The sequence below is a fragment of the Fukomys damarensis genome, unplaced genomic scaffold, assembly GCF_012274545.1.
Source record: "Fukomys damarensis isolate Sample0158 unplaced genomic scaffold, DMR_v1.0_HiC HiC_scaffold_9, whole genome shotgun sequence".
Lineage (NCBI taxonomy): Eukaryota > Metazoa > Chordata > Mammalia > Rodentia > Bathyergidae > Fukomys > Fukomys damarensis.
The window spans coordinates 1,930,728-1,945,442 of NW_022900921.1; the positions used below are offsets into that span (position 1 = coordinate 1,930,728).

Here is a 14,715-nt window from a genome sequence, read left to right on the forward strand (position 1 = left end):
AAAATTTTTTTTTTTTTTTTTTTGTACCAGGGATCAAACTTGATTTAGGCTTGTGAGGCAGGTGGCAGAACCACTGAGCCAAATCCCCAGCCTTCAAGTGTTTTAAAGTTCTTTGCTTGGCATACACATCCTTAATCATGTGGAGCTGATATTTGTGTAGGGTGTGAACAGGAACCTTGTCATCCTTTTTTCCTCCACTGATCTGACCCAGCATCTCTTACTGCAGGAAGAATTCACACATGAGCAGGTCTTGTCAGGGCTTATTTCTCTTTTGGTCATTTTGTCTCATCTATTCCTATATCAAATGATTACTGTTACAGGCTTCATAGTGGGTTCGTATATCTGATAAGGAAAATGGCCCCTTTTTACTTGTTTTGCTTGTTCAGAAGATTTGTGAATATAACTAGCCCTTTTATCTTTCATTTAAATTTTACAGTTGCCTTTAAATGTTTTATCTAAAACTCTTATTTGAATTTTATGAGAAACTGTTAGGATTTTATCAAAATCTCTACTGGGAGGGCTGGGATATAGCTCAGTGGTACCACACCTGCCTCGCCAATACAAGGTCATTGAGTTTGATCCCCAGTACCACAAAAACAAAAACCTCTACTGGAACTCTGATAGAATTTGAATATTCCTATCCAAGAATATGGCATACCTTTCCTGGGGAGGGCGCTCTTTTGAGACACAGTCATGCTATGTAGCCCAGGCTGGCCTTAAACTGATGAAGTGATCCTCCTGCCTCAGCCTCCCAAGTGCTCGGATTACAGGAGTGTGCCACCAAGCCTGGGCAACCTTTCTGTGTTTTATAACTTTCCTGGACATTAGATTTATTATTAGGTATTTGATGTTCTCTATCACAAATGGTGACTTCTTGTCGGGCCTGGTGCCACACGCCTATAACCCCAGCACTTGGGAGGCTGAGGCAGAAGGATGACTTTATTAGTTCAAGGCCAGCCTGAACCTCATAGTCAGACCCTGTCTCAAACACAAAAACAAACCTGAAGGTCTGGATCCACTCATGAAGGCTCTACCCCTGTGATCTAATGACCTCCCAAGACCCTATTTCTTAATAAACAGGGTTAGGATCACAACCATAGGAATACTGAGGGGACACGAGGTAGTCTGTTTTAAATTACATAGAGTTCAGTGTTTTCTGTTATGTTTTTCTTCTGTCCTGCTGTCCTCCCCCTGTGGGACTTCCATTTGTATATGTTGGTCTGTATCATGTCCACAGGTCTCTAAGGTCTTGCTTTTTAGTTTTGGTTTTGAGATAGGGTCTCATGGTGTTTCCCAGGCTGTTGACGAGCTCCCAGGCTCAAAGCGGTCCTCTCCTCAGCCTCCAGAGGAGCTGGGATTAGAGGTTCATGCCATGATACCAAACCCATTGCTTCTTTGTTCCTCCTTCTCTTTGGTCTTGAACGTTCATTGACAGATTTTCATTTGCCTGCTCAGATCTGCTGCTGAGTCTCCCCAGTGGAGTTTCTGTTTTGGGGTTTTTGTTGGGTGGTGCTTTGAGACAAGAACTCAGTTTGTAGTTCAGGGTGGCCTTGAACACACTGTGTGGCTCAGGCTGGCCTCGAACTGAAGCAGTCCTTCCTCTGCCTCCCAGTTGCTGGGATTATAAGTATGCATGCACCACTACACTCAGATAGAGTGAATTTTCATCTCTGTGATCATATTTTTCTTTTGAAACAAGGTCTATGTATTCTGGGCTGGCCTGGAACTTGTAGCAATCCTGCATCAGCCTCTTGGGTGCTGGGATTATAGGCATGCCCAACCATGCCCGGCTTGATTGTTCTTTTCAGTCCCAGATCTTCTGTTTTTTTTTTTTTTTTTTTTTTTTTTTTTTTTTTTTTTTGGTGACTGGCTCCTGCAGCTCAGGCGGGCCTTGAACTCGGTATTTATCTTGGGCCTTTCCTCCTGCCTCAGCCTCCCAAGTGCTGGGATTACAAGTGTATGACACCATGACCAGCTAGCAAAGGCCTTTCTTGGGCAAGTGCCAATGTGAAGTAAGCCCTCCTTGTGGGTGAACGTTCCCGGGACTACCAGCGAGGCCAGACAAGGAGCTTCAGACACAGACTGCTAGAGCCTGTTTAATTTCCTGAGTTGTGAAGAAGTTGGCTGTTGATGACTTTTGCCAGTTTTCCTTTTTCCGTCCATTTTCACTCGGTGCCTGCTGACGTCACGGGATCTTGCTCCTTTTTTATGTGATCTCTTCCTCTCTGTAAACCACTGGAAACTGCTGTCTTCGCTGTTTAAAACATCGCTGTGTCCAGGTGTGTGCTTTTCTCTCATCACTTTCTTTATTGGCACTGGGGATTGAACCTGGGACCTTGTGCTTGCAGGACAGGCGGCAGAACCACTGAGCTAAATCCCCAGCCCAGGGTGGTTTCTCTTGCTGTGCAAATGGTTTTTAATAAGATGGGGTCCTACTTGATTCTTTGTATTATTTCCTGTGCAGTCTGGGTTTTGTTCATGAAGTCTTTGTCTACATGTTCTCAAGCATTCTACCTATTATCTCTTACAGCAGATTTAGTGTTAACATTTACATCTTTGATCCGCTTTGATTTTAGGTTAGTGTGTGGTAAAAGACATGTGGAAAGCCAGTTTTTCCAGCACCTTTTGGGGGCAGGGGGAGACAGGGTCTCACTATGTAGTTGGGACTGACCTGGAACTCACTATGTAGCCCAGGCTGGTCCTGAACTCACAGCAATGCTCCTGCCGCAGCCTCTTGAGTACTGGGATTACAGGTATGCACCACCACGCCTGGCTAGAGAGACCATCTTTCTTCTAGTGAAAGTGTTTGGCTCCTTTGTCAAAGATAAGGTGGCTGACTGTATCTGGAATTGTTCCTGCATCGTCTCATCTGTTCTTCTGCCAATACCATGCTGTTTTTATCACAGGAACTTTGTAGTATAATTTCAAGTCAGGGCTTGTGATGCCCCCTGCCTTGTCTGCTGCCCAGAATTGCCTTTGCTACTCTAGATCTCTTCTGGGTCCAAATGAATTTCAGGATTGTTTTCTCTTAATTCTGTGATACGCTGTTGAGACTTTGGAACTGCATTGAATCTGTATAACAAACTTGGAAGCATGGTCATTTTCACTGTAGTGTTTCTTCCTATCCAACAAGGGATATCTTTCAATTTTTTGCTGTTTTCTTCAATCTTTTTCAGAATACTAGTTTTCAACACAGGGGTCTTTTACTTTGTTAGATTGATTCCTAGGTATTTCATTTTTGTGGATTCTATTGTGAAAGGGATCATTTCTCTCTCTGGGAGTCTTATTCCTGTACAGGAAAGCTACTGACTGGGGTGGGCACACTGGAAATCAAACTCAGATCCTTGCGCTTGAGGCACTAGAGCTACTGAGCTAAATTAAATCCCTGGCCCTAATTATTTACTTTTCAGTGCTGACTTTGTATCCAGCTACGCCACTGAATTTGGTTATCAAATCCAAGTCTGCTGGTAGAGTTTTTGGGGTCTTCTAGACAGACTATCATGTCATCTGCAGCTAATAACTTCCTTTCCAATCCTTATTCCTTTTATTTCTCTTGTCTAGTTGCTTTGGCTAGTGTTTCCAGAACTGTATTGAACAAGTGGTGACAGTGGACATCCTGATTATGTTCCTAATTTTAGAGTGAAAGCTTTCAGTTTTTGTCCATTTAGTATATTAGCTTTTGGTTTGTCATAGATGGCTTTTATTAGATTGAGATTAATTCCAATTTTCTGTAGGATTTTTAAAAAAATCACAAATGGGTGTTGGACCTTATTGTTTTTTTTTTTTTTTGGCATCTGCTGAGAGGATCATAGTTTTTGTCCTTGGCTCTGTTAATATAGTGTATTACATTCACTGATTTGCATGTTAAATCATCCCCTCATTTCTTGGATGAATCCAACTTGGTCATGACATATAACCTTGATGATTTGCTGCATTTTGTTTGCCAGTTTCTTACTGAGTATTTTTACTCCCAGCATGTTTTTTAAATTTAGTTTTGTCAGGTTTTTTGTTTCTTTGCGACAAGATTTTGCTATGTAGTTTGGGCTGGCCTTCAAGTCACTATGTAGCCCAGGCTGGCCTGAAACACACAGCAATCCTCCTGCCTCGGCTCCTGAAGTGTTTGGATTATGGGCATGTGCAAACCTTGCACGGCTTATTTTGAGACAAGGTCTCACTGTATTATGCTTGCCTTGAACTCACTGTATAGCCCAGGATGGTCTCAAACTCCCAATCCTCCCACTTTAGCCTCCCAAATGCTCTGATTATAGGCCTATCTACCACACTGACTTTTCTTTCGTATCTGCCAGGGGTGGGCTACTTCCTGCTTTAGGCCCATAACCACTCTACATATTAAAACCCCAGGTTTTCCCAGCTTTTTTCATTGTTTCTCTGGGGCGATCCCCTGGGATAAGAACCTAAATACTGCACTGTTTGAATGTCTTGGCCAGGTCATGATACTAAACCAGATGCTATTAGTAAGTAAAGTCCTCCAACACCCATGTGCTGGGGATGGATGCCAGGGCCTCAGAACTGCTAAGGAGGTATTCCACCCCCAGTCCAGCAGCCACCTTTTAAGCCACATGATGAGCATCCATAATCAGAAACAATGAGACCTGGGCCTTTAGCTGTCGCACCTCACCTGCCTGGCAAGTGCAATGGTGTCTGGGAAAAAAGAAAAAAACACTCTGAAATCCAAAACTCCGAGGGCCAACATGACACTGAAAGTTTCAGATTTGAGAACATTTTAGATTAAGGATTATTCAACCCTGTAGTTCATGATACATTAAAAAAAAAAAAAAAAAGGCTGATAGTATCAAATGTTGAGGATGTGGAGCACCTGGAATCTCAGAATACTGGTGGGAATGTGATACGGTACAAGTACTTTCTTATAAAGTCAAACATGTTACCATGTAGCCCAACAGTTCCACACTTGATTTTTTTACCTAAGAGCAATGAGAACAAAGGGGTAATCTCAAAGTATGAAGTTTTATTTGTAATAAGCAATAATCAAAGTAACTAAAGGACTAAAGGGTCCATCAACAGAATGATAAATTACGGCAGGCCCACACAATGAAACAATTGTACAATGAAATTAACAGAGTACTGCTGGGCATGCTAGTGCATGCCTGTAACCCTAGGCATTTGGAAGGCTGAGACAGGAGGATAGCATGTTCAAAGCCAGCCTGAGCAAAAAGGCCTGAGGGTGCGGGTGGGGCAGAAGTAGCTCAGTAGTAGAGTACCCCAAGACTCCCCAGTACCTGGGGTTGGGGGGCAACTACTGGTATTTATAAAACATAGATTTTAAAATGCATGTTGAAAGCCTGGGCATGGTGGTACGTTCCTGTAATCCCAGCACTGTGAAGCAGGAAGATCACATCTGAGGCCAGCCTAGGCTAAATACTTAGACTACCTCCCAAAAAGTTGGCTACCACCTGCCTCACAAGGGCAAGGTCCTGAGTTCAATCCCCGCTACAAAAACTAAAATGAGCTGAGAAGCCAGACACAAAAGGATGCGTAGCCTATACTGTGTATATATTCTGGAAAGGCAGGTCAGTTGCCTGGGGCCAGTAGTGGGCAGTGGGCACAGAATAAACTGATGAGCAGTAGGACTATCCTGCAGCTGTACTGTGGAGGAAGTTCCACAGGTATACATGCATCCAGTGTATTCAACCTACACTGGCGACAGAACAATTTACTGTGTAAATCATACTTCAGTTGACTTTTTAAAAAAGATCCACAGGTGCTGGGCGTGGTGGCGCACACCTGTAATCCCAGCACTCGGGAGGCTGAGGCAGGAGGACCGCTGTGAATTCAAGATCAGCCTGGGTTACATAGTGAGTTCCAGATCAGTCTCAACTACATAGTGAGACCCTGACTCAAAAAACAGAACAGAACAAAAAGTCACCTTGCTTCTGACCCCTTAGTGCGCAGGTCCCCACTCAGGCTGCCCAGATAGCCAGAGACCAGGCACAAAGAGATACGTGAGTGTAGTTGCCTCGGCAGAACCAGCTCTGAGAATGCACAGCACACACTCAGCTCTGGCTCTTATCTTCTGGAGGCTCCTTCATACCCCTGGCTTATCATCACGGGCACCCAGGAAGGCAAGACAGCCGTGGGGAGCCCGGTCTCCCTTTACTGCTGTGGGGCTTAAGGCCTTGCTGTCACTGCATGGCAATGGGGGTTGGGGGAATGACCCATGATGGCCCTCCAGTCTGGGCATGACACCCCCCTTTGTCCTTGGCTCAGTTTGGGGGCAGCCCTGTGTCCTGTGCAGTGGGGCTGGCTGTTCTAGAGGTTTTGGAGAAGGAACAGCTCCAGGCTCATGCTACCTGCGTGGGCGGTTTCCTGATGGAGCTCCTCCAGCAGCAGAGAGAGAAACATCCCATCATCGGGGACGTCAGGTGAGCTCTGCGGACAGCAGTCACCTTGCTACATGCAGGTGCCAGGGCTCAGCATGGTGCCATTTCTCCTACCCAGGTGCTGGGAATATGTAAGCGCTCTAGGGGAGAAACTGAGGTGGAGAGGTGCTGCTGCCCAACACACCACTTTCAGGAGGGGAAAGCCAGGTCCAATCTGATGCCAGTGTGCTTACTGTCCCCACCAGCAGCCCCTTCTCCCTCCTGGCACTCTCTGTAACTGTTCTGGCCTCTTTTCAGGGTCACAAGAGAGTGCCACAACTGCTGTGGTCCCTCAGACCCCACCTTCTCTTCCAGGGGCGTTGGGCTCTTCATTGGCGTGGATCTAGTGAAAGACAAGGCCACAAGGACTCCAGCGACAGAAGAGGCCAACTACTTGGTATCCAGGTATTGTTACCTCAAAACAAATGGCCCCATACAGCAGAAAGCACTATGGTACCACACCACTTCACAGCAGAAGGCCCTAAGCTTGCCTCTGGCCTGTCCATCCACACGTGTCCTACTTCTCCAGGCTCACTCCTGGCTGCAGGACTGTGCCTCACCTCCAGAGATCCAGGTCCCAAGACAGTGTGTCTGTCTGTACCCAGTGCACAGCACCAGAGCTCTCCCCAGCCCTGTGCACTGCTCTGCCAAGCACACCAAAGTTGGCAGGCTGCTTAGAACCAGCCGAGTTTCACACAAGGGCTCTTGGTGGAGTGATGCCCAAGGGCTGCCCAGAGTGGTGAGTTGTCAGGATGGACAGGACCAAATGGCTCAGCCAGGGAGTTGTCTTTGTGAACCCACATAAGGCTCACACACCCACCCAAGCTGAGCCCCAAGCAGGGCCTCAGGCCTTAGGGCTCCCTTACCTTTTCTCCACCCTCCATGCCCTGGCCCACCATGGAAATGCCCTCTAGTGGTTTACTTCTGCTCCAATTGGGGGACAGATGATCAGCGCCAATGCACCTACACAGAACTGATTGAAACCTCCCTCCTTCACAAGCAAGGGACTGACCTCATTGATCAGCCTTGGGGTTTTGAATGCTCAGGTGGCAAAGAAGCCAAGCCCAGACTTAGTTCTTTTCATCTCGTGACCCTCGGGGAATCTTGCTTGAGGCAGGCTATTCCACCTGCACTCACAGGGACCTGTTGCCGGGGTACTTGACTACAAAGTCCAAACCTTGTTCTTCCTAGCACCATTAATAGGAAAGAGCCAGAAAAAAAGACGGAAGGGACGCCCTGCCTCATCTTCCCAGTTAAAATACAGTCAGACCCCCTTTCTCAGGCAGCCAAAATACAAATGATTCTTAGGCACAATGAGGAAGACAGTAATCTTCCTCACAGAATGGGAAATTTAAAATACTCCTTTGTGGAACTGCAAAGTACTCCTAAGCGGCAAGTTATAGAAGCTAGGTCGAGTGATAAGACCTTGTTCGATTTATGTTGGACAATGTCCGCGTAAGAAATGATTACCTTTCATCTACACCATGAGTAAAAATAGAAATTTTAGTGGCACAAGCAAGTGACCCCGAGGATTCTCAAAGACTGAGGCAGGAGATCAGTTTGAGCCTTGCCATGCAACCTAATGAGACCCTGAGATGCAATGTTTTTTGTTGTTTCTGGTTGTTTTTGATTCATTGTTTTTTAAAGGGTGGAGCTTGAGACAAAGATCTATGCTTTAGTTCAGGCTGGTCTTATTATACAGCCTAGACTGGTGTTAAACTCATTGCAATCCTCCTGCCTCAGCCTATTCTGCCCAGCCTGACTCAATTTTTTAATAAAGGGCTAGGGACGAGGCACCTTAGGATGTCCCACCCTGGTGCTACAAAGGGGAAAAAGAAAAACCACTCGGCCAACTCTCACTGCAGTCTAGTGTAACCGTGGGCAGTGGGAACTGTACTCAAACCTTCATGAGTCCTGGGAAGGAGGCAAGCAAACTCAGGGTCATGGGTGCGTAACTCAGGCCAAACATGGGCTGCTGATGTCCAGCCAGAGGCAAGTGGTGTCCTGGTAGGAAGCGATCTCTGAATGACTGAGGGCACTGTGGCTGGAGTCCCACACACCAGGCCAAGAAAGGCTTGGAAGGCCATGTAAAATCATGTTCTACCCTCACAGGCTGAAGGAGAACTGTATCTTGCTGAGCACGGATGGCCCTGGAAGGAACATACTTAAGTTTAAGCCTCCAATGTGTTTCAGCAGGGACAATGCATGGCAGGTGGTGGCTACGCTGGATGCCATTCTGACAGGTGAGCCTGAGCGGCAGCTGGGCAATCTCCAGAAAGCAGCATGTGGGAACAGCACACGCTCAATGGAGGGGCCTTCCCAGTTCCTTCCCAGGATTTACTAGATTGGAGTGCGGAAGAGTGGGACAGGCATCGGTGTGGGACCCAGTTTTAGGCCTGTGCAATCAGATGTGATTATGTGCGCAGTTATACTGGGGGTGGACAGCGGGGCTTTGACCACCTCAGTTGCTAAGCTGCTGGAATGGGACTGTGCTACAATCCTCATCACCTAGGAAGATCAAGGCTAGCCTGTGCTACACCTAAAATATTTTCAGGGAAATCACTACCAAACTGGATGGGGCTATGCACTGAGGCTGTGACATGGGTAAACTCTGTAAGCCCCCAGAGAGGGGTCAGAACCATCAGCAGCAGCCCTTGGACACCTATGCCCAGGGGCTTTGGGCTGAGGAGACCTAGTCCCTGCCAGAGGTGGTGGGGGCTGCCTGCCCACAGAAGTGATGGAGAGTTCCGAGACAGCCAGAAGTCTCGCGAAAACTGGGGGCCAGTATGCGAGAAAAGGACACTACTCGAGGGTGTGTGGGTGAAGGGTGAGCCTGATCTCCTAAAGGCCACCCAAGCAAGCACTTGGGAAACTGAAAGCACCGCAGCAAGGCTGATCCAGTTATAGGGTGACCTTTTTCAGACATGGAAGAGAAAGTCAGAAGCTGTGAGACACTGAGACTTCAGGCCTGAGCCTGCCCGGGATCAGTCATGCATCCGCCCTCCAGGTGAGTGACTGCTTGTGTCTAGAGATCCAGAGATGTTCCTGTTCTGAGTGGTGACCCCTCCCCACTGCTTCCTTCCCAGAGGAAGGCTCTGGCCACCCTGGTAGTGACTACCCAACTCCTATCAGAAGATCCCACCACACTCCATAACTCCCCGTCAGTGGGGGCAGTAACCAAGGACTGGAGCGGGTTAGGCCTGATAGGCTCCTGTCCCCAGACAGACTCGGAACACAACTGGCTCGGACAGGGCGTGAGCAGTCCCTCCAGGTTGCACTCCAGGACTGGGCAGCTATGGGAGGAGGCCCAGTGCCACACATCTGGCATTCCCAATCACACAGCTCTCCATACTCACCCAGGCTCGGGGGTTTTTACAATTTTATTTCAAAAGCTTGGATAGCTTCAGTATCCAGGTCGTGGCAAAAATCAGGACACGTGTAAAATACCTTACAATACATTAGATTCCCCAAGGTACCAAAAAGTACAGTAAAATTAACACTTCCATTACAGGAAATGTATGACACAAATAATATAAAATTAAAAGGTGAAAAAAAGGTGACACTGGTCTCCTAAGATACAATTTACTCTTTACAACCTGGGTCCACAGGTCTAGGCTGCAGAGCGACAGCAGGAAGCAGACCCTCCACTCTGGTTGAGTGACCCGGTAATACAACCAGCCCCTAATGCCACTCTGGCCTCTTGAGACACCACACGCTGCCTAAAACTAGAGCTCTGGAAATAGTAAACAGGAGAGTGATTTCCAAGGGAAAATTTTTAAATAAGATGCACAGGGGTAGGCCATAGAAAGTTTGCCAAGTTAAATTTGGTACATAATTGCGTTTACTCCGTATCCAAACAAAGCGTGTGCGGTCAGTCAGCCGGCCGCTCCTGCTGCCACCTCAGTATGGCTTGTAGTTATTCTGATGGCCACCGCGTCGCTGGCTCTTCCCGTAATTTGTACTACCCTGACCTAGGGACAAGAACAAGTAGCGAGTACTACTTACAGAGCATTCACCCTGTGCCAGGCGCTTGCTACACATCCTCCTACAGGACCCTCAAACCCTCACTATAGGGACTGTCTTCCCCGCCTTACCAAGGCCCCCGAGCCAGACCTGTCTGACTCCAAAGCCCCTGCTGCCAGCGGCCCTGCACTGTCTAACCTGCCTCCCCTGAGGAGAGTGCGCCGGGCTCCCTCTCTCCTACTTACTGTAGTCGTAGCCGGGGCCGTAGCCGTAATAGCCATAGGGCGAGTAGTCGTAGCCGCCATAGCCGGGCCCGTAGCCCTGCTGGTAGCCGTAGCCCTGGTTCCAGTAGTTGCCGTAGCCCTGATTCCAACTCTGACTCTGACCTGTGGGGGGAGCAGGGCACAGGGGCCCATGGGCCGTTTAGCACACGCAGGAGCTAGGATGGAGATCCTGCCCTTTGGGTGGCGGGGTTACTATGGCAACTCAGGCAGAAGCCAAGGACCTGCTGTCTGGTGTAGAGGGCCCTGGGCCCAGCCCTGCACCTGAGACCCTGCGGGCCAGGACGTTCACTTCCTTAACGTACAGGAGGCTACTCACTGATGCCGCCACCCTCCCTGGCAGCTCGGCTTTGAAAAGATGCAGTTCAGGCTTTGGAGTCAGAGGGCCCTGGGATGGAAGCGCCTGGCACAGCTCTGCCCTACCCTTCTGCCCCAACCCAGCCCTGGGTACCCCAAGACCCATGACAGCCACGGAGCCAAGCACAACCCACCATGCTATGCTGCCGCCCGAAGTGCAATGCCAACACGCCCTCTGCGCTGGGGCCCCAAGCAGGACTAAGACTGGGCTCTTCCATTCCAAGGAGCCACAGCAGCACAAGCAGAGCTAATCCAGGAAAACCACTCCCCTCTCCAGCTCAAAATGCCTACCCATCCTGCTGCACAAACACCAGAGCTGCCCAAGACAGGCACGGACGACACCCTGCAACCAGGGAAGAGGACCCATCTTCATCTGGATTCCGCTTACCTCCACCACCACCGCCACTGCTGCCTCGGTTCCCTCGGTTGCGGTTTCCACGGCCCCCTGAGCCGTACTGCTGCTGCTGATAGACTTCTTTGGGCTGGGCCACCTTGATCTCACACTAAAAAAAAAAAAAAAAAAGACAACAGCAGGTCAAGTCATGGGACACGTTCAGGATAGAGCCTGCAGACCCTCACTGTGACTTGCACTCAGATGGGCAGCAGCCCATCTCCTAAGGACAAAACACACTGGGATAAGAAACATTTGGGCTAGAACCTTCTAGAACCACAGCCAAGGGCCTTTCTGAAGAGAACCTTTCCCGGAAAAGTGCACTAGGGCTAGACAGCTCAGCCCAGGAAAGTAGCACACATCCGAGTCCACCAAGGATGGACAGACCAGCGCCACTCTGCCCCTACTGGGTGGCCAAGAGGGCTGACTCCCAGAGGTGCTGGCTCCAGGGAGACTTGCCTCCCCGCCGCAAGAATCTCAACCCACTCAAACTCTCTTAATAGATGGGGACCTCCACCTGATCGTAAAGCCAGCTTGGAGATTAGGGCAGGGCTTTAAGGCTAACAGGGCCACCCAAGGCCAGGGCAGCAGTGCTAGAGGTGGGCCAGATGTCTGCAGAGCCCCATGCCGTCAGTTTCCTTTCTGCCCATGGGAGGGGGTAGTGGTGGGTGGGGATTTTCAAATGCTCGTGCTTAGGGTTAATAAACCAGAACAGTATTTTTCTTTTCAGTACTGGGCTCAAATTCAGGACTTTGGCAGGCTCGACTCTGAGCTACATCCCCAGGCAGAACATTTTGAAGTCTTAACATCCCTTCTCTTAAACACAGTAAAATGTACTTCTACAGTGTGTTGTCACAAAAACGTTCTCTTAACTGGAAGATTACCTCTACCTAAGCACTAGAACCAGGTTTTCTATCCTGCAAGTCATTAAAATACTGAACTCAATCTACTGTTTTGAAGAGCTAGTAAATGACAGTTCCACAAAGTTCAGAGTCTCCTTCCCACCACTTGTGAGGGGCACACGGATAAAAATGACCACTCAATGACCAGCCGAGTGGCCATCTTATGAACATTTAGGGGCCTAATTAAAAATTTTTTTGTGATACTGGAGATTGAATCCAGAGGCTTTGCACTGAACTACATCCCCAACCCTCAGCAAGATCTTCCTAAATCACTTAAATTGCCCAGGCTGAGTTCAAACTTACAATCATGCCTCACTTGGTCCCCAAAAAGCTGGGATTACAGGCATGACCACCAGGCCTGGCCCTAATCCCCACCTTCTCTGGCTGTCACTCCTACTCCAGCAGAGCTGCCCACACCCAGGCAGACCTTCATCTCTCAACTGCCAAATCGAAACCTAAACTACTCTCTCCCCCACCAGAGCTCTGAGAAGCCCTACGTCCCGCTGTATGATGCCACATTTGAGGACAGAATGAACTGTACTCAGGGTGCCTGGAGAAGCTGGCTAAAGTGCTGCCAAGTGAGAGGAGGAAAGCTCCAGAGCAGAAAACGTGTTAGCACACAGGGGACAGGCTGCATACACCTTGGGCTATAGATCTAGAGCACTGGTCACCCCTGGCCCCATCTCCACATGTACTTCCTAGAGCACCAGTCCTAACCTGGGAGCTCTGTGCAGGACAGAACCACCTGTCATAATGAGGGGCCTACACTCAAGAGGAACAGCTAAGGTCCAGCAACCCAAAGAGCACTTAAAACCCAAAGAGCACTTGGATGTAGCCCAAGCTCCCCTGCGCCTGTACGAGCCAGCTCTGTGGGAACAGGCAAGCAGGCATTCAGCTGAGATCCCTCACCTTGCTTCCACTGATGGTGTGGAACTTTTTCTCCAGAACTTTCTTCACGGGATCTTCTTCTTTAAAAGTGATAAAAACAAAACCCCGTCTTTTGTTCAACTTGGGATCCATTGGAAGTTCAATGGCCTCGATCTGTAAAAATGTAGCAAACCTCAGCTCAGAATCAAAGTGCCCATATATCCTAAAACATAGGGAACTCACAGAAGAGGCCAAAGAGTAAAAAGCCTTGCCCAGGATTCCAGCCAGCCCGGTGACCAGAGCAGCAGCCTCAGGGCATCTGGCAGCCCACTCACCTCCCCAAACTCTCCGAAGTACTCCCTGATCTTTTCTTCAGTGGCTTCAGGATTCAGGCCCCCCACAAAGATTTTCTTCACAGGGTCCTTCTTCATAGCCATGGCCTTTTTGGGGTCAATGACCCGGCCATCGAGCCTGTGTTCCTTCTGGTCTAGGACCTGTTCCATAACAAACGGGTCAGGACCGAACTTACCAATACGACCCCCTAGGCGCTTCTCCTCGAATCACAGAAGTTCAGTGCTTCACCCCTCCAAACTCTACCCCAGCCCAACTTCTTTCTAATCCCATCCTCTCCACACCTCCCTCAGCCTCCCTCCATATGCCTGTCCCCATGTTGTGCACCTCCCCTTTCCCTGCCAAGCAGTACCCCAGCGTAGAACCATCTCTAGCCTGGTGAGCAGTGACTGGGCACAGGTGGGAGACATCCTGTAGGACTGGAACCCTGTTCTGCCTGTAACTAGCACATGACCTTTTCATTTACATTTCTCCAAGCCCCAGAATTTCTCTTTTCCTGTAAAATGAAGCTAAACTGCCTATCCTCCTAGCAATCTTCGATTATTTTTCTACTTCTCAAAGTAAAGTGTTTAGCTCCGTGCCCAGGAATGGGCAAATAAAAGGTAATCAACATCAACCATCTTCCTGAACCACAGTAGCATACACACTCCGCCTTAATCTCTATTCTTTTCAAACAGGAATTTAAGTTGCCAACAGGTGTCTCAAAGCAGTCTACCAACGGCAAAGCACAAGTAAAGGGGCAGAACAACACTGTCCTTGGGATTCAGGTTCATGAGAATACCTTACTCTGCTTACCTTCTCCACACTGGTAGCGTCTTTAAAGAGGATAAAGCCAAACCCTCTTGACCGTCCAGTATTAGGATCCATCTTTATTGTACAATCAACGACCTCTCCAAATTTAGTAAAATAGTCCTTTAAGTCTTTTTTGCTTGTATCCCAGCTCAGACCACCAACGAACATTTTTCTGAAAATGGTAGGATGGGACACACGACAACCATCATTACAAGAAAGCTAGGATTTCAAGCAGGACTAACCCTGGGTAGGCCTTCTCTCTGTAAGGATTAAGGTCCTCATCCCACAGACAAAACTCAAACCCAACCAAGCTTGTGCTACCTGGGAAGGGTGCTAAACTAAACCTCCCTGCCCTCCCATCTCCACCGACTGGGCCCCACCGCCCTCCCGTCTCAACCCAGGCCGAGAGGACA

General features: G+C 48.6%; 2 protein-coding genes across 8 annotated transcripts in view; one reads left to right on the forward strand and one right to left on the reverse strand.

Moving 5' to 3' along the window:
* The window catches only part of Phykpl (5-phosphohydroxy-L-lysine phospho-lyase), a 21,715-nt gene extending 10,193 nt beyond the window's left edge, over positions 1 to 11,522 (forward strand). The window contains exons 8-12 of one of the 7 annotated variants that reach the window (XM_033761528.1): positions 6,247 to 6,401; positions 6,714 to 6,803; positions 8,511 to 8,641; positions 9,321 to 9,405; positions 10,950 to 11,522. In XM_033761528.1, coding sequence (XP_033617419.1) covers positions 6,247 to 6,401; positions 6,714 to 6,803; positions 8,511 to 8,641; positions 9,321 to 9,370 — 426 coding nt within the window. In that variant the 3' untranslated portion in view covers positions 9,371 to 9,405; positions 10,950 to 11,522. Of the gene's footprint in view, positions 1 to 6,246; positions 6,402 to 6,713; positions 6,804 to 8,510; positions 8,749 to 9,305; positions 9,826 to 10,949 lie in introns of those variants that run through there. The other 6 variants (XM_010639814.2, XM_033761529.1, XM_033761531.1 and 3 more) reach the window with 6 other exon arrangements.
* Positions 6,492 to 14,514, reverse strand: Hnrnpab (heterogeneous nuclear ribonucleoprotein A/B). The gene is made up of 6 exons (XM_010639816.2): positions 14,306 to 14,514; positions 13,495 to 13,653; positions 13,202 to 13,333; positions 11,388 to 11,502; positions 10,607 to 10,747; positions 6,492 to 10,369 (listed from the first exon to the last, which is right to left on the reverse strand). The coding sequence occupies exons 1-6, from the start codon at positions 14,468 to 14,470 to the stop codon at positions 10,299 to 10,301; spliced, it is 783 nt and encodes a 260-aa protein (XP_010638118.1). The 5' UTR covers positions 14,471 to 14,514; the 3' UTR covers positions 6,492 to 10,298.
* Positions 14,515 to 14,715: the final 201 nt, after the last annotated feature.